General features: G+C 46.1%; 1 protein-coding gene across 4 annotated transcripts in view; it reads left to right on the forward strand.

Moving 5' to 3' along the window:
• The window catches only part of G3BP1 (G3BP stress granule assembly factor 1), a 509,287-nt gene that overhangs the window by 146,265 nt on the left and 342,564 nt on the right, over positions 1-20,458 (forward strand). For all 4 annotated transcript variants that reach the window (XM_078653632.1, XM_078653634.1, XM_078653633.1 and 1 more), the window contains exon 5: positions 8,493-8,586. In XM_078653632.1, the coding sequence (XP_078509758.1) occupies positions 8,493-8,586 (94 nt within the window). The remainder of the gene's footprint in view (positions 1-8,492; positions 8,587-20,458) is intronic.

The following is a 20,458-nucleotide window of genomic DNA, read 5'->3' on the forward strand; positions in this document are numbered from 1 at the left end:
AGAAGTACAAACCGGCGCCTGGGGACCCTACATACATCAAGGGCCAGTTGCAGTTAGACTCTCTAGTTGTTTCCAATGCCCGGAAGAGGGCAAATTCACAAACAACGGGTGATGCTCCTCCCCCTGACAAAGAATCGAAAGTGCTAGAAGCATCAGGGAAAAGGGTAGCAGCTCAAGCGGCCAATGTCTGGCGCATTTCAAACACTCAGGCGCTCTTAGCCAGATATGACAGGGCCCATTACGACACACTTGAGACCCTGTTACAACACTTGCCAGATATAAGGAAGCAGCAGAGATGCTCATACAGGAAGGGAAGCTTATTGCCAATGCTTCTATCAAGTGTGCATTGGACGCAGCAGACACCGCTGCCAGAGCCATTAATACAAGTGTGATGTTATGGCGACATGCCTGGCTGAGAATCTCCGGGTTCAGGCCAGAGATACAAACCACCATACTAAATCAGCCTGTAAACCCTGATCACTTATTTGGACCCGAGGTGGACACCACCTTAGAAAAAATCAAAAAAGACACAAACTGCGAAATCTATGGGAGCTCTCCAGTCGCAGCAGTTCAGGGGTGGTTCTTTTCGTCGCTCACACAATAGAGGAGTTTCCACAGGCCAGCTGTCCCAGCACACACAGTACAATAAAGGTGGAGCGCAAAGTAGAGGTGGATATCGTGGGAACAGCGCCAAGGGCAGAGGTCGTGGAGACAACTGCTCCCGATCCTCTGCCGCTACCAAACAGTGACGCCTTGTCACTGCCCCCCGACCATACAACACCGGTCGGGGGGAGACTCCAACAGTTCCTGCCGGTCTGGAAGTCCATCACCACAGACAGGTGGGTCACAAAGCTTATCCAGTACGGTTATTGTCTGGAGTTAATATCCACTCCACCCAACATGCCACCAAAACACCGTCTTATGTCCACAGAGCATTTGCACTTATTGCAGCAGGAGGTACTCGTCATGCTGCAAAAAGGGGCAATCGAGCTCGTGCCTATGGAGGAAAGGGGCACAGGAGTGTACTCACTGTACTTCTTGATCCCAAAAAAGGACGGGTCCCTCAGACCCATACTGGACCGAAGACCCCTAAACCAGTACATTCTATTGGAACACTTTCACATGCTAACATTGCAGCAGGTTCTGCCGTTGCTCAGTCAGGGAGATTTCCTCGCAACATTAGATCTGAAGGATGCGTACTTTCATATTCCGCTACAACGGTCACACAAAAAATACCTCGGGTTCACCATTCAGGACCAACATTACTAATTAAAAGTCCTCCCTTTCGGAGTGACAACAGCACCCAGGGTGTTTACGAAATGCCTGGCGACCCTTATCTGAACGACTGGCTTCTCCAAGCAAAGTCGGCCCAGCAGTGTGCCCGCACACATGTCCCACACCATTCACCTTCTTCATGATCTGGGATTCTCACTGAATTACCCAAAGTCCCACCTTCAGCCCGCCCACATACGGCAGTATCTGGGCGCGACAATAGACACTCTGGCAGCCAAAGCACAGCCAAATTCAGTGAGGATCAACAGCATTCAATTGCTAATACAAAAATTCAGACCGCAACACTCGCTTCCGGCAAGAGTGTTCATGCAGTTGATAGGCATGATGGCCTCCTGCATCTTCATAGTCCCGCACGCGAGACTACATATGCGTCCGCTTCAGGAGTGCTTAGCACGTCAGTGGAATCAGGCTCACTGACAGTTAAAAGACCTAGTGTTGGTGACCGGTCGTGCATACAACTCTCTGCATTGGTGGAATCCACAAAACCTTTGCAAGGGCCGACCGTTCCAGGAGCCTGTGTCACAGATTATTCTGACAACGGAAGCATCTCTCCAGGGATGGGGAGCTCATGTACTCCACTACACAGTGCAGGGACTATGGACGACGCAGCAAATGAAGATGCACATCAACCTCCTGGAACTGATGGCCATCTTCATGGCGATGAAAGCATTCAAAGTACATCTGTGCAACAAGGTCGTGTTGATCCGGACGGACAACATGACGGCCATGTACTACATTCAGAGGCAGGGAGGTACACACTCTCCACAGTTGTCTCATCTGGCTCAGAGCATGTGGAAGTGGGCCATTCAAAGGAACATCTTCCTCATGGCGGAACACCTCCCAGGCAAGGACAATCAGATGGCGGACCTGCTCAGCAGGTACAGCCACCAAATGCACGAGTGGGAGATACATCCATCAGTACTCCACCCGTACTTTCAGCAGTGGGGTCATCCAGAGATAGACCTCTTCGCCACAAAGGAAAACGCCAAATGCCAAAGCTTTGCCGCCAGGTTTCCACACCCACAGTCGCAGGGCAATGCGATATGGATGAACTGGTCAGGCAGATTTGCGTACGCTTTTCCCCCAGCACCTCTCATACCGCTGGTGGCACGAAAGCTACAGCAACACTCGATGACACTCATCCTGGTTGCTCCAACGTGGGCACGCCAACCATGGTACACCACGTTCCTAGAACTATCCGTGGTACCGCATCAAAGGCTGCACCTCACTCCCAGGCTTTTGACGCAGAGCCGTGGCGACATTCAGCATCCAGATCCGCAACAGCTCAACCTGGCGATCTGGCTCCTGAGGTCTTAGAATTTGGCTACCTCAACTTGCCTCCCGAATGTATGAATATCATAAAAGAGGCAAGGAAGCCCACCACCAGAGCATGTTATGCGGCAAAATGGAAGCGGTTTGTCATTTATTGAGCAGACCACCACATCAACCCGCTTGATGCATCTATTCACGACATCATTTGTTATCTGTTACATCTATACAAATGCAATCTAGCCTATGCTTCCATTCGTATACACTTGTCCGCAATAGCAGCTTATCTACAAAACAGGCAGCATCTCTCACTCTTCAGGGTGCCTGCCATTAAGGCTTTTCTGGAGGGACTCAAACGAGTTATTCCTCCCCGGACCCCACCAGCTCCTGAATGGAACCTTAATGTGGTCCTCACCAGGCTGATGGGTCCACCTTTTGAGCCTCTGCACTCATGCGAGATTCAGTTCCTAACGTGGAAGGTGACTTTTCTAATAGCGATAACATCGCTGCGACGCGTTAGTGAACTCCAGGCACTAACTATCCAAGAGCCATTCATACAGATTCACTCCCACAGGGTGGTGCTTCGCACCAACCCTAAGTTTCTTCCTAAAGTGGTTTCACAGTTCCATATCAATCAAACTATAGAACTGCCTGTGTTCTTCCAAAATCCTGAGTCAGTGGCGGAGAAAATGCTCCACACACTAGACGTCAAGAGAGCTCTAATGTACTACATAGATAGGACCAAAGATTTTCGGAAAACAAAACCACTGTTTGTTGCCTTTTCGCCACAGCACAAGGGCAACCCCATTTCCAAAGCAGGTATAGCCAGGTGGATCGTTAAGTGCAATCATATTTGCTATCAAAAAGCCAAGCGCACATTAACGGTTCCTCCAAGGTCCCACTCCACACGAAAGTTGGGGGCCTCCATGGCTTTCCTTGGAAATATTCGTTTAGAAGACATATGTAGAGCAGCCACATGGTCTACCACACACACATTTGCTAAACACTACTGTGTAGATGTGCACTCCAAACAGCAGTCAGCTGTAGGGCAGGCTTTTCTAGAGACACTTTTTCAAATATCTGCAGCTGGCACAGGCGGCCGCCGATAATTGAGGGACTGCTATGTATTCTATGCAATAGATATGAATTCAGCAGCCCACATGCCTCAAACCGAATATGCTACTTACCAGTATGCATCTGTTCTTGGCATGTAGGGCTGCTGACATTCATATCGTCCACCCTCCTCCCCGGCGCCTGTAGCGGCTGCAGCGCTTGCATTTACTCTTAGCATGGTCATCACTCACAGCGTTACACTCCATCTTTGCCACAATGGCTAAAAATAATCTGGGCATGGAGTCGATGCCCATGCGCACTGTAGTCCAGGGGAGGAGCCACCTATCTTGTGGTACTTCGAAGACTCTTCCAGGACAACAATGTGCAATCTTCCGGACCCAACACTAGGCGGCGATCTATGCAATAGATATGAATGTCAGCAGCCCTACATGCCAAGAACAGATGCATACTGGTAAGTAGCATATTCGTCGCCACTCGCAAGAATGCTCACTGCCTCTCAATCTACAGTCTCCAGTATCCGATGCAAGGAGCCCTGGGGGACGCGTTTCAGTTGAGTTGGGACTCGCATCTCCTTTACGCGTTTCCTCCCATACCCTTGATTCCTCGGGTTCTGAGGAAGATTCGCCAGGACCGGGCCCAAGTCATATTGGTCGCCCCGGATTGGCCAAGAAGGGTGTGGTACACGGACCTACTCCACCTCTCCGCTCACCCACCGCTCCGTCTCCCTTTCAGGGTAGATCTCCTCTCTCAGGTGGAGGGGCAGGTTCTACACCCCCACCTCCAGACATTACACCTTCATGCCTGGAGATTGAACGGGGCAAGCTGATCTCTTTTTCTCTCCCTCACGATGTGGTGGATGTCATTCTTTTGGCCAGGCGTGACTCCACCAAGTCCATCTATTCGTATAGATGGTCTAAATTTGTTGAGGGCTTATCTGTTTGATATTTTGCAGTTTGCTCTCTCTTTGGCGCAGCAAGGATTTGCTGTTACCACAGTCAAAGGTTACCTTTCGACGTTGTCGGCATTTCTCTGCTTGCCGGACCAGCCGTCTCTTTTTAAATCTCCAGTGGTTTCGAGGTTTCTAAAGGGCCTCACAAATAAGTTTCCTCCCTCTCCATTTATCGTGCCTCAGTGGGATTTGAATCTTGTCTTGACTTTCTTGATGGGTTCTCCCTTCGAACCCTTACACAAGTGTCCCATGAGGCTTTTGTCTTTCAAGACGGTCTTCTTAGTAGCAATCACCTTGGCAAGGAGGGTGAGTGAGCTTCAAGCTCTTAGTTCTAAGCCCCCATTCCTGACCATTCATGCTGAACGAATGGTTCTTAGGACCAGGGCTGCTTTTCTGCCTAGGACAGTCCATTACCCTTCCTACCTTCTATCCTCTCCCTCACCCTTCTAAGGAGGAAGAGAGACTGCACCGTCTGGACCCTAAGAGGGCGGTGTCTTTTTATCTGGACAGAACTAAAGACTTCCGGATGGACGACCAGCTGTTTGTTGGTTTTGCTGGCTGTCGGAAGGGCAGAGCGGTGCACAAGCGCACACTTTCCAGGTGGATAATCCTGTGCATCAAGATTTGCTACTCCCTGGCGGGTAAGGACCCTCCTGAGGGTATAAGAGCTCATTCTACCAGGGCTAGGTCTGCTTCTTCTGCATTGTCTAGAGGTGTACCTGTTGAGGACATTTGCAGAGCCGCGACTTGGGCCTCCCTCCATACTTTCGCGAAGCATTACTGCTTGGATACCGAGGTGAGGAGGGACGGCCACTTCGTGCGTTCTGTCCTCCAAGATTTCCTGGTGTAGCAGAGTGGACACCCTCCTCCGGGAGTGGGGACTGCTGTGGGACTCTATTCACAAGGTGAGGAATCCACAAGGCAGATGTATCTATCAGAAGAACAAGTTACTTAACCTTCGGTAATGCTTTTTCTGGTAGATACAGTATCTGCCTGTGGATTCCTCACTGACCCACCCGCCTCCCCGTTGTCCACTCTGCTATACCTGGTTTTATTTGTATATTTATTTGTATATTTATTGGGTTTTTGATACCTTTGTTACGCACTATGTGTGCTATTTTGGTTTGTATGTACTATGTACACTGTATATATGTATATTTCCTGTCATTGGTCCGTCCGGGTGCCTCGAAGGCACGGAAAAAAGGGCGGAACTGATGTCATCACGCCGACGTAGGCCTAATAAGGGGTCGGTGACGTCAGACGGAGTCGCGCGCGCGATGCCGCGTTCGTAGCACGCCGGCGTGGACGACGTCATAGGAAGAAAATTTCCGAACGTTGCTGACGCAAGGGGGATATTCACAAGGTGAGGAATCCACAGGCAGATACTGTATCTACCAGAAAAAGCGTTACCGAAGGTAAGTAACTTGTTCGTTACCTGCATTCATACATGCTATGCGAAAGCAAAGAACTCTAACTGGACCCCTAGGGCACATTCCACTCGCAAGCTAGGGGCCACTATGGCTTTTGTTGGGAAAAACATTCCCATAGTTGACATTTGCAAAGCAACATGGTCTACACCACACACATTCACTAAACACTATTATGTAGATGTGTTAGCAAGACAACAAGCCAATGTGTGTCAAGCAGTACTTAAACTATTTCAGACAACTCCAACAGCTACATGTTAGCCACCGCTTTGGCAGGATACTGCTATATAGTCTATGCACAGCATGTCATCTACAGCTCACATGCCTCGAACAGATGATGTTACTTACTGTTCCCATGGGGCAACAGGGTCAGAGCTGATTTGCATAAAGCCATTATCTGACCCAGGGTGGTGTGGAGTGCAAAAAAACGATGGATTTGGGCCCAGATCTTTTGACTGGGGGAGTGTGTGACATTGATCCACATTCAGTCCATCACTTGTTGTTTTTTGCAATTGCCGCCCTAAGTGCGCTGGGGATGCCCAGACGTGGGTCCCAGGCACTCCACACCACTTGGAGTCAAGCTAGCCGGGCTGAAGAGAGGTGTTACCTCGAAACCGGTCCGGTCCTCGGATGCTTGATTCCGGTCTGGGAAAGATATGGCTGTTGTAGTTCGGACTGGACTGTTCCCATGGGGCAACAGGGTCAGAGCTGATTTGCATAAAGCCATTATCTGACCCAGGGTGGTGAGGAGTGCAAAAAAACGATGGATTTGGGCCCAGATCTTTTGACTGGGGGAGTGTGTGACATTGATCCACATTCAGTCCATCACTTGTTGTTTTTTGCAGTTACTTACCCAGTAAGCATCTGTTCTTGGCATGTCGAGCTGTAGATTCACATGCGCCCACCCACCTCCCCGGATACCTGTATCTGCTGTAGTTCTCTATTTAATTTACATACATACATATGGACATCTCTATTCTTTACTACTACCCTATTCTCACCCTCTGCGGCAAACAATCTATTAACCCCTTGCATGCTTGTGACGGAACCGTTCCGTCGCAAGCCTCGGGTGTGCTGTGCTTGTGACGGAACGGTTCCGTCACGGCCCGCTCGCCGCGCCCGCGCGGCGCGAATTCCACGTCTGCGCTGAGCGTTCTATTGGTCGGGTGGGGCCGTGACGGAACCGTTCCGTCACAAGCACAGCGCGCCCGAGGCTCGTGACGGAGCGGTTCCGTCACGAGCACGGGAGCACCGTGCGGCCGCCCCGCCCCCTTAGCACTGCGGCGAAATAGCCACCGCAGTGAAGGGGTTAATGGAGTCGATGCCCATGCGCACTATCACCCAAAGGAGGTGTCCCCTACCTCGTGACTGGAAAGACTTCTTCGAAGAAAAACAAAGTGCATGCCAAGAACAGATGCTTACTGAGTAAGTAACATTAACCTTTCTTCCGTAGGATAACATTGACTGTTTTTCTATGAAAAGTTTCCAAGTGTGGAGTTGGAAAACCTAAAGTAATTCCTTAAAATTGTACTAACTAACAAAAACGCTTTTACTTTCCTGTTTACAGGAAATCTCCCAGTGCAGTATCCAGGCATACTGCACTGTGTAAGACAAATAATCTCAATAGCAACTTGCCTGTAATTTTACTAAAAATCCTACACAAAATATATGTACTTTATTCTGAAAAGCATTGCATTCTCAGTAACACAACTGTAATCAAGTCAAAGTACATTTACAATTCAAACTATTTACAAACTGCATTACTGCTGTAAAGTATTTATTGCTTACCTACGCCAGGCTTGCTTGGTTCTAGAAAAATTATATAGCTAAAAGAATATTTTTATACAAAAAGAATTGGTCTGAAGTTCAGTCTTTGAGTGTGTGAATTCATTTGCTGACTGAGTGTGTACAACAAATGTTTAACACTGTCCGCTGATAAAGCCTTACTGCTCAACCATACTACCGCAAATAGAGTGGGGTGCTATCTACTTTTACCTCCGCCCACCACTGGACTCTGTGCACACTATACCTAACTTTGGTATAGTATATACAGAGCAGGCTTCCTACAATGTATATATATATGTGTGTGCGTGTGTATTTTGAGTGAGCTTGTTTTCTGCAAGTAGTCTTTATGCTAATTCAGCCCAGTGTATGGGATAAAGAGACCTACTTCTCTTGCCTTTGTAAAGTCCTCCTGGATTATCAAATGCAAGGGGCTACTGCAATAGCTAGACTCTAAAGCATATCACTAGAGAAGGTAAAAGCTAACTAAGCACTCCTACTAAAGGATTTTCAAGCTTCCTTCATTGGCTTTGATGCTTGGGGCGGATGATGATGATGATGATGATGTGGTGGTGGGGGCGGGGAAAGGGAGTGCGATGGTGTCCCTGCTACACTTTAGCTGAGTTGGTCTCCGTAGTGTTACATTTTGTGTGTATTTGTGCTCATAAGAAATGTATTCTTTTTTGTATACTTTTCAGGGTTCTGTGGCAAACAAGTTTTATGTCCACAATGATATTTTCCGATATCAAGATGAGGTGTTTGGAGATTCTGATACCGAACCCCCTGAGGAGGGTATGTGTCATTACTGCTTACTGCGTCATTTTATTGTCCTCTGAATGGTGGGGGTACCTTTCCATGTGTAAAGGAAAAAGTGGAAGCAAGGGAACCATTTCAGTGACAAGCTTGTGAAACTAATTTTATTGTAAGATTTAAATTGTCAATGTCAATTTTATGTAGGCTCGCAGTGCCGATCTCGGTCCCAAAATAAACAGATATGCACAAAGCAAATGTATGTGCATGTTGCGGAAAGGGGTATTAAAGGGTCATTGATTACATGATTTCAAAATCTGTTTTACCTAGTTTTCTTTTAAAACCTTGTTCAATTCAATGTTTTTGAAAAATGTTTGTCCTAAAGAGCCTTGGCAACAGAAATCAGTCTTTCCAAGATCCTTAATTGAATGTGGCTTCTAATATTCTTTAGGGTGGTGCTGTGGTTTGATAAAATAAACCTCCCCCCCCCCCCTCTTCTCTGCATACCGAAATCAAACTGCCATATCCAATTCCATTCAAAATTTCAGTCCATTTTAAGACGTCTAGTTAATTTTCTAATCCAGGTTTTGTGGTCTATTGCTGTGTGTATACCCTCACACCTTTAAGGCACTCATACACTCGCACATTTAGATGAATATCACCAAAGTTCTACGACCAAGTTGAAGTTCTTCTGTCTTGACCATATACCCCCAAGGAGACAAAGAAGAGCGACAGGGTTCTTAAGTTTAGAAGATTAAAATCCTGCTACATTCTAGATCTCGAGACAAAGATACCACACAGGCTGATTAGTGACCAGGAATTAGCGTCACATCTGGAATTAAATCTCATCTGAATGAAGCTGTGTCCCATACCTTAAGTTAAAGTAGAACCTGTCGGGTATTTGAGCATATCCCAAAAGCTCATGGGTTGCAGATCAGTTAGGGATTGTTTCCCCTTTCCCCGCCTTCTCTTTCCGTCTAGGCAAGACCAAATGGGCCGCTTATAGGTAGACACTATATACAATAGTGTACACATAGTGCTTCCTGGCTTCTGCCCATATAGGACCTAATAACTGTTGCCTAATAGAATGTTGCAATTCGCAGATCCGTTACTGGTATCTTAAATTGTACACCCATTCAAGGCTTAATCATGTTTGACCTTGAGCACAATGATATTTTAACCCAATGGGTTGAAATGCCTAAGAAGTCTTGTAATAAGTAGACTATGCATTGATTTACTTTTGAATTGAGCCCATTCAGGGCACAATTGGTTAAATGAAGAAGGAATACGTGAATGTAATTTCGAACACTCTGCCATAGATCTTTCAGTCCACCCTGTTAAAATATGCTACATCTGAATTCCATCAGGTTGTATATAGACGCGCATTTGTAGTCTAAAGTGATATGTAATGTAATATGTGACGAATTAACAATGCATTGAATTGTGCACTATATATATTTTGATAGTACTAAGCTGGCTGCTTTGAAATAAGGAAGATCGGTGTTTGTTTTGAAAGTCAGTCTGATTTCACATTAGATGTTCTCTAATGAAATGTTGCCTGAATTTTGTGTAATGGTCTACTGTAATCTGAATGTGCCGTAATTGCCAAAGGTGCTAAGCCGAAACGCTTCTGTTTGTATTGTTTGAGTTCGTAACCCCTTCCATGCGCCTTTCGTATAGGTGGTGCAATGCCTAAAAAAACAGCAATCACCTTCAGAAGAACTGCAACAATGGGGAATGCTGTAGTAAAAAACAACCCAGAAGAGACGGATCCCAGTACATGGGCTCCCAGGACAGGCTTTTATAAATGTGCCAATTGCAAAGTGTGCCAATTCGATATTAATACCAAGACCTAGTCAACACCGTTTAGCCCTAAGATACATACCATCACGAAATATAGGTCATGTAAAACTAAATTTGCCGTGTATGCACTAGTATGCAGCCGCAATTTTATATTTAGGCAGTACTAAACTTGCAGTGCATAAAATAATTTTGCAACATACACGTGCCATTATCAACAATGACCCTAGTTATCTGGTGGCAAGGCACTTTAAGGAACACCAACAAAGTAGCCTTAAATATTTTAAATACTATGTGTTGGATACAGTGCCTGTCAACAAGAGAGGTGGCAACAGGTAGGCCAGACTGAGGCGCTTGGAGACCAGATATATTTTAGAACTGGATACCAAGCAGCCAGGGGGTCTGAATAATAGTGAGGACATGTACACCTACCTCTGATCACACTGAGCTACTTAATTTTTTACTCAATATTTATTTATATATGTAGAGCGGCATGAGCCATATACCCGAACAAAGAACAAGAGAGAGGAAGAAGGACCACTCTCCGCTAAATGGCGCACAATGAGTACACTGACTCAAGGTGGAAAAGAACCTGAAGAGATGTAACTAGAGTCTAACAGACTAGCCTATAGAAGGAAGGCTGAAGGAGCCGGTGCCAACAGCCCAAAGGCAAGAGCTAGAACCCGAGCAATGTGTTGGGAATAGCAGGCGGGACAAGAAACACGCCAAGTGCGCACAGCAAATCCCACAAAGGGAAACAAGGTGAAAAGAGTTGCAATTTTGAAATCTGCTGAAGCAGGTAGAAACATGCAGCAGGCAAAGAGCCATAGAGACCTTAAAGTGGCGTACACAAAAAAAAATGTCCAACAAGGCAGTATGAAGCCAAAGTGAGAAAAAACCCCACAAGATAGACTTGCAGGTAGTAGCCAGGGACCACAGCCAGCAGAAGAGCTCTCCCGCAGGCATAGCTTTTACAATAGTAGGAGACCATTTGGAAAGAATCGTGGGAAGAGTCTCAGAGTCTGAGACCAAACACTCCAGAAAAGACCAGTACAGTGTCTAACACCAAAAAGGGGCGCAGTTGTCAAATTGGGAGAACACCCCAGTAAGAGGAAGCAAGGAGGAACCTTATGGGCAACTTGCAAACCACTCAGAAAAGCTCCCCCACACATGGAGACACGGGTCCAGACCTCGCTGCTTCAAAGAGGTGGTGACGAAGGAAGAGGAATACGATGGCAACCGGCATGTATACATAAATGTATAACATACAAGTATCTAGAGACAGAACTAGCCAGGAGCATGCACCATGTCCATACTGAGCTCGGTAAGGGCAGGCAGGAGCTGCTTAGAAGAGGAGATCATGAAACCTCCCAAGGAGGTGGAACAGGCAGGATAACCCATGGCGTATAGAAGATGGCACCAGGGAAAATACAGAGAACACCGTACAACGGACCACCAAGGGATGCATGAAGCCCATAGGTTTTCCAGGCCCAGGTGAGTTAAGCAGAGTTATATAATAGCATACAAGTACCCCACATGGAGTATGCACACCCCAAACTGGGAACACCTCTTGGGGCAATAAAGCCAAACCAAAAGAGCGCGATAAGGAACCAAACCTGTGAACACTAGTTCCGAGCCCTATGACATTCCGAGTTGAGCCACCGGCTCAATACCACAGTCAGAGGACCGGACGCAGCACCCTGTGGAACACTGCTACAGCAGGCCAAAAGTCAGGCCAAAAGTCGTCTCAAAGGGGAGAAGCGGCTACACATTCCCGGACCCACGGTGAAGGACATGGGGTCCACAGACAAGGGGGCAGAAGGGGGTTGTATGTTTAAAATGCGAGTGGCCAATGAGACCACTCTCAGAAAAGCCGCACTAGCCTCGTTAGCCCTCCGTAGAGAGGACAACAGCTCATCAGTGGGGGAGGGTTGTAAGCTGACCCTCCCAAGACACTGTGCGCGACCAATTCCCCACTTAAGAATGAGGATCCTAATGGGGCTTCTGGGGAGGCGAAGAGCCTGCCAGATCCGAAAGATCCTGAGGAGGCTCCACAAATTCCAAGGGGGGCACTGGCAAGAATACCTCCGGCGTCGCCGGGCGTGAAGGGTGACGCCAAACTCTCTCCAGAGAATAGTCCCCAACCCGGCTCCAAAACGACGCCTGCCGGCACCGATCGTGCTTCGTCAGTTGCAGACTCTGCTGCATCCGGCCTCGAGTTGGCGCCAAAACCACAACCAGGTCCCCTTCCGAAGAAGGCGCCGGAGAGGCAAGCCTTCAGTGCCGCTCCGGCACCGACTCAACCACGACAGGCTCTGACTTCGGCGGAGCCGGGGAGGCGAGCCCAAGGCGCCGGAAAGGCGTTTACCCCAGCTCTGGACAGGCAGCCACCTGCCCTGAAGGCCGGGGTGTGCTCAAGGCAGGGCTTTGAGCACTGGCAGCCACCTGCAATGCCACAGGGAGCCCAGCGGGCTATGCGGCAGAGGCACAGTGGGTCGTAGAGGGGGACCCAACCGGGCCGCGCCCTAACGACACCACATCTCCGTTTCTGGGGGACAAAGGCTCAATTGGCAACTGGGGCGAACCCACCGGCGAGTCCGTCAGGGATCCCACGAGAAGCGGAGGAAGAGCACATCCCAGGAACGGGAGAGGACCCAAGGGAGGCCTGCAGAGCTGCGGCATATGCCCCCATTTGTGCCCGAGTCTCCCCCACACCCGGAAAGGGCGGATAGCAGGGGGGGGGCGACTGTCTGGAGCGCACGTCCAGAATGTTCTGGGAACCAGTGCCCCAGAAGAAAGGGAGGTCGAAGACCTCGGCAACATGCACCTCCACTTACCAAGTGGTGAACGATGGCCCGGGCCCCATAGGGCGATGAGGAGGCCGGGGGACGAGACGACTCCGACCGGGACAGCTGTGCTAAGAGGAGCTTCATACGGTGCTCCCTCTGAGACTGCGGCTTCAGGCGTTGGCAGGCTTTGCAGTCCGTGCAATAATGGTGCTCACCCAGTTCTCTTCCAGGGTATCCTCATCAATAGTCATAAGCATTAGAATATTGCCGCCCATGCGTGGGACCCCGGAGAGAGAGAGAGAGAGAGAGCGAGGTGTATATATATATATATGTATATGTATGTGTATATATGTGTGTGTGTATATATATATATATATATATATATATATATGAAATACCAATAATTCGCCGCACACGCCTTGATGTAGGTTGCAGTTTCTTTATTTCAAAACGTGACAAACACCTACGCGTTTCGAACCGTAGTTCGTGTTCACGGTAGCTATACTGTGTGGTCCCTTCATTATTTCAATGCACATTGGCCTATGGCACGCCTCCATTTATTTGAGGCATGCTGGGACATGTAGTGTTAACAAAAATATATGTGCCCATGTACTATTTGTTGGAGTCCTGGGTGTATGCAGTATTGGGGCGACATTCGGCGTCACTGCATTTAAAGCGTGTCCCCAGTAAACTAGGACATTGGCGCTTAGTATCACACGTGATGACACGTGCGTATATAATCAGCTCTCTGTTTACCCGAGAGTTGATTAAAATGCGTGACTATATGGATGCAATTCCATTGTTACAATTATGGGCTGAGTGCCCTACGTCCCCAGTACTGACATTTACCCACGACTTATGTTACTTTAAATTCAATTTCTTGGCACTGTCAGAAGGAAAAGAAATTCTCAATACAATTCAGCTTAGGTAATTGTGAATAGCACAAAATGATTATAAACATTCTTGGTTTGGGTCATTTGTTAGAGTCTTTCATAGTCAAAAGAGGATACCTATATACAGGTTTACTGCTGGGTGCCAATTCAATCTGTGTCATCGTTCTCAAAGGTGGACATGAAGTTCCTCATCGCCATTGAGGCCAGCAGGTTGTTTGGTTCTGAACCTCATGATTAATTTCGATTCAAGCCTTCTCAGTTTTTGAATCCGGTTGCCTCCTCTTTCATGTTGAGGTACCATCGCCAATCCAAAGTATCTGACATCAAGCCACGTTTTGTTCTCATGATTGGCTAAATGTTTGGCAATGGCATAGGAGTGGTCACGATTCTGAATGGCTCGAATATGTTGGAGTATGCGGGTTTTGATGGAACACGTTGTGCTGCCGATATAAGATTTTCCACAGTAACACTGGATCATATACACCACAAAGGAAGAATCACAGTTGATGTTATTTGTGATTGTAAAGTTTTTACCAGCTGCATCTTTGAGATTTTTCATGTTGCGTCCTATTTTGCACGCCTTGCAGACTGCGCATTTATTAAATCCTTGTTTTCTGATATCAAGCCAGGACTTAGTTTTCTTGATTTCAAAATGACTTTGAGTTAGTTCATCCGCCAAATTACGTGCCCGTCTGTAGGAGACAAGAGGGTAGTTACCTATCGTTGTCCCAATGTCTGGGTCTTTGCGTAGTATATGCCAATACTTCATCATCGCTTTCTGTATTTTATAGCTCTTTGCTGTAAGTCATTATCATCCTGGGTTGATCAGTGGTTTTGTTGTCTTCAACTCCTTGCGTGGCATTAGAACTTTTCTTGATGATTAGAGTTTGTTCTCTTGATTGGCTTCTTGCTCTTGTTTCACATGCGGTTAGATCTGTACGATTGTATCCTCGCTGCTTGAAGCGTGCTTTGGTTTCTTTGAATTTCAATTCCATTTCTTTTTCCTCAGAGCAATTCCTTTTCATCCGTAGGAGCTCACCGTACGGAATGCTTTTTATCAGTTTCTGCGGGTGAAAACTTAGACCGTGGAGAATGCTGTTGGTTGCTGTTTCTTTCCTATGAACGGTCGTCTGAATCTTGCCGTCAGCTATGTACACCTTTGTGTCTAAGAATACAATTTCGTTAGGACTGATGGAATATGTGAATTTTAATCCCACTGAATTCTGATTGAGGATATTGAAGAATGTCAGGAATTCCGTCTCCGTGCCTTTCCACAGGAGGAACAAATCGTCTATAAAGCGTAGCCAAAGGGCTACCTTTGCCATATGATGGTCGTTTTCTTCTCCCCAAGCTACGGTTTTCTCCCACCACCCCATGGTGAGATTCGCGTAGCTTGGAGAGAAGGAAACTCCCATGGCTGTGCCACAACATTGTTTGAAGATGGTTTTGTTGTAACAATGGAATTGCATCCATATAGTCACGCATTTTAATCAACTCTCGGGTAAACAGAGAGCTGATTATATACGCACGTGTCATCACGTGTGATACTAAGCGCCAATGTCCTAGTTTACTGGGGACACGCTTTAAATGCAGTGACGCCGAATGTCGCCCCAATACTGCATACACCCAGGACTCCAACAAATAGTACATGGGCACATATATTTTTGTTAACACTACATGTCCCAGCATGCCTCAAATAAATGGAGGCGTGCCATAGGCCAATGTGCATTGAAATAATGAAGGGACCACACAGTATAGCTACCGTGAACACGAACTACGGTTCGAAACGCGTAGGTGTTTGTCACGTTTTGAAATAAAGAAACTGCAACCTACATCAAGGCGTGTGCGGCGAATTATTGGTATTTCATCAAAACGGGACACTGCCCTGGTCCCTTCGCTGGCACCGACTGAAGAGTGCTCCCGCTGCGACAGGACAAGTTGTATGCAGTATTCACATACAGCGGAGAGCCCGTCTTTTCCCACACACCGCAGAAGAGGCAACATCAAGCGGAGAAGCGGTTCTGCAATAATCTTTCCAATCGGCAGAACAAACAACAGCAGCGTGCACATACCAGGTCGAGCGCCGAACGCGCCGAGTCGGAGGACCCAGCGCGATCCGGGAGTCTCCCAGGTAAGAGACACGCCATTAATACTTGTGAGGAAGACGCAGTGATAAGAGTCGTCTGCAGTGCATTGAATAGCAACGCTCACAACGAGAGAAATCAACAGACTTACTTGTGTAGCGACTCTCTCCCTTGATAGCAGCACTTCATAGTGACAAGGGGTACATTAAAAATCTACCCACCTTTCAAAAAACGTAAACTAAAGCTAAAGTGAAACCGGCCCCTGAGAACAGCCTCAATAATCCAGTACAACTCAACACGCAGTGACTGTGATAAGTAAGCACAAAACATGGAGGAAAGGAGAGTCAAAAGAGTGACTAAAGCAGAAAGCATTTTCCAAACAGATGCAACCCGGGAAAACAGAGAGGAACCTGTAACAACACCACAAACGATTCCTACTACCTGTAAAACGCTATTCACTCAACTAGAAAAATTAATGAGAAAAGAAATCTCAAGAGAATGGGAAATCCTAACATTGGAAAAATATGTGGAACTGAAAATGGTACCTAGAGGTCTTCGTATCTTCACTCTGCCCAACCACCCAGACACCAAGCCCGAAATGCTTGAAGAATGGGGCAACAACAACATGGGCTGTTCTAACAATATGATGCTTATAATTATCAAATATGCAAGAATTGAAGTTGAAGAACTACACAAGAAAATAGCGGAAGTGGAAGCGAGAATAACAGCTTTAAATGAAGACACCGGCATCATCAAAAAACTGAGAAGTGACATGGAAAAGAATTTAGATAATCATGAAGAGGATGTACAGAACCGTAAGCAACGCAAATTTTGTAGGGATCAAGACGACTACAAATATGGTACCATTTTAACCTTTGCGAGGAAATACGATATATACAAGCAACAATGGGCAACGGGAACACTAACACCCGGAGAACTAACCAGCGGTTCTGAATCAGATTTCAGTGAAGGAGAGCAAAGACGCCCTGGTCTTCGTAAAATGTCTTTTTTAGACGAAATTCAGCTGCTCTATCGTGTGCAGCAAACACCACAAAGTACCAACAGGGGCAGAGGGCAATATCGCAACCGATCGAGAGGAAGAAGAACACAAGCTCCAGGAAACGCAAACGTAAAACAAGACGCGGCAAACGCGGATGGAAGCAGATACAACCTCAGGGTCCGCACGAACAAGAGGAAATAGATCAAGCATGCACGGACACCCCCAATTTAGTAATAAATTTGTCTAAATACAATCCAACAATCACAGAAACAAGATTACTAAACAAGGGGCTTTCCTTTTGTCCTGAAACCCATCATGATGCAACGGAAACAAAAATTGACTTGTATAAATATACAAGAAAACTGAAACTTAAGAAATTCTTTTCCAAGAAACCAACTAACAAACCCAAAACGCCACAAGAAAACACTTCAATTGAGACAAATCTAGAATACCGGACATCGGAGGTTCCACAATTAAGAGTAGCCTATGAACTGGCTAATGAAATAGATCAATCCGAAATCACAGACACCCAAGTACTTTCTGAAATGAACATCGAATCAAATAAACGACAACCGACGGATTTCAAACCAAAATCTAAATTCTGCCCGTTCTTGTACCCAGGAAATAAAATCGATACTTTTTATGAACTGGTTATAAATGAGATTGAGGACATGCCCAAAAACTACAATAAAAAAAGAAAAGAAAATCTAACTATCGGAGAACGACAAGCAATATCTAGCCTGAAAAACAACGTCCAAATAGAAATAAAACCTGCGGACAAAGGCGGGAATATTGTAATCATGGACAAAGAACTTTATGTACAAGAAGCAATGCGACAGCTAAACAACACCAACAACTACATGGTACTAAATAGAAACCCAACAGAAGCAATGAAACAGGAACTGGAAACAAAATTGAGTGCATGGCAAGCAAATGGTCTAATTACAGACACAGAGAGGAAATTCTTGATGGTTGAAAATCCCATCCTTCCAACCATATACTTTTTACCGAAAGTACATAAGACCCTCCACAATCCCCCCGGAAGACCAATAATTTCAAGCTGTGGGGGCCTCTATGAAAACGTTTCCAACTACGTGGACTATTTTATAGCTCCACTGGTACCAACATTAAGCTCCTACATAAAGGACACGGGTGACTTCCTACGCACCCTCATGGGAACTGAGTGGCAACCGGATTACATGTTAGTGACGATCGATGTGGTGTCGTTGTACACGTCAATAAATCATGATACTGGACTGACAGCCATAAAATATTTTTTGGACCAACAACCAATCACCCGGAGAGAACATTCAAAAATGATCATGGAAATGATGACAATGTGTCTATATAATAACATTTTTCTCTTCAACAAAACCATCTTCAAACAATGTTGTGGCACAGCCATGGGAGTTTCCTTCTCTCCAAGCTACGCGAATCTCACCATGGGGTGGTGGGAGAAAACCGTAGCTTGGGGAGAAGAAAACGACCATCATATGGCAAAGGTAGCCCTTTGGCTACGCTTTATAGACGATTTGTTCCTCCTGTGGAAAGGCACGGAGACGGAATTCCTGACATTCTTCAATATCCTCAATCAGAATTCAGTGGGATTAAAATTCACATATTCCATCAGTCCTAACGAAATTGTATTCTTAGACACAAAGGTGTACATAGCTGACGGCAAGATTCAGACGACCGTTCATAGGAAAGAAACAGCAACCAACAGCATTCTCCACGGTCTAAGTTTTCACCCGCAGAAACTGATAAAAAGCATTCCGTACGGTGAGCTCCTACGGATGAAAAGGAATTGCTCTGAGGAAAAAGAAATGGAATTGAAATTCAAAGAAACCAAAGCACGCTTCAAGCAGCGAGGATACAATCGTACAGATCTAACCGCATGTGAAACAAGAGCAAGAAGCCAATCAAGAGAACAAACTCTAATCATCAAGAAAAGTTCTAATGCCACGCAAGGAGTTGAAGACAACAAAACCACTGATCAACCCAGGATGATAATGACTTACAGCAAAGAGAGCTATAAAATACAGAAAGCGATGATGAAGTATTGGCATATACTACGCAAAGACCCAGACATTGGGACAACGATAGGTAACTACCCTCTTGTCTCCTACAGACGGGCACGTAATTTGGCGGATGAACTAACTCAAAGTCATTTTGAAATCAAGAAAACTAAGTCCTGGCTTGATATCAGAAAACAAGGATTTAATAAATGCGCAGTCTGCAAGGCGTGCAAAATAGGACGCAACATGAAAAATCTCAAAGATGCAGCTGGTAAAAACTTTACAATCACAAATAACATCAACTGTGATTCTTCCTTTGTGGTGTATATGATCCAGTGTTACTGTGGAAAATCTTATATCGGCAGCACAACGTGTTCCATCAAAACCCGCATACTCCAACATATTCGAGCCATTCAGAATCGTGACCACTCCTATGCCATTGCCAAACATTTAGCCAATCATGAGAACAAAACGTGGCTTGATGTCAGATACTTTGGATTGGCGATGGTACCTCAACATGAAAGAGGAGGCAACCGGATTCAAAAACTGAGAAGGCTTGAATCGAAATTAATCATGAGGTTCAGAACCAAACAACCTGCTGGCCTCAATGGCGATGAGGAACTTCATGTCCACCTTTGAGAACGATGACACAGATTGAATTGGCACCCAGCAGTAAACCTGTATATAGGTATCCTCTTTTGACTATGAAAGACTCTAACAAATGACCCAAACCAAGAATGTTTATAATCATTTTGTGCTATTCACAATTACCTAAGCTGAATTGTATTGAGAATTTCTTTTCCTTCTGACAGTGCCAAGAAATTGAATTTAAAGTAACATAAGTCGTGGGTAAATGTCAGTACTGGGGACGTAGGGCACTCAGCCCATAATTGTAACAATGGAATTGCATCCATATAGTCACGCATTTTAATCAACTCTCGGGTAAACAGAGAGCTGATTATATACGCACGTGTCATCACGTGTGATACTAAGCGCCAATGTCCTAGTTTACTGGGGACACGCTTTAAATGCAGTGACGCCGAATGTCGCCCCAATACTGCATACACCCAGGACTCCAACAAATAGTACATGGGCACATATATTTGTGTTAACACTACATGTCCCAGCATGCCTCAAATAAATGGAGGCGTGCCATAGGCCAATGTGCATTGAAATAATGAAGGGACCACACAGTATAGCTACCGTGAACACGAACTACGGTTCGAAACGCGTAGGTGTTTGTCACGTTTTGAAATAAAGAAACTGCAACCTACATCAAGGCGTGTGCGGCGAATTATTGGTATTTCATCAAAACGGGACACTGCCCTGGTCC

Source organism: Lissotriton helveticus, chromosome 7, assembly GCF_964261635.1.
Source record: "Lissotriton helveticus chromosome 7, aLisHel1.1, whole genome shotgun sequence".
Taxonomy (NCBI): Eukaryota; Metazoa; Chordata; class Amphibia; order Caudata; family Salamandridae; genus Lissotriton; species Lissotriton helveticus.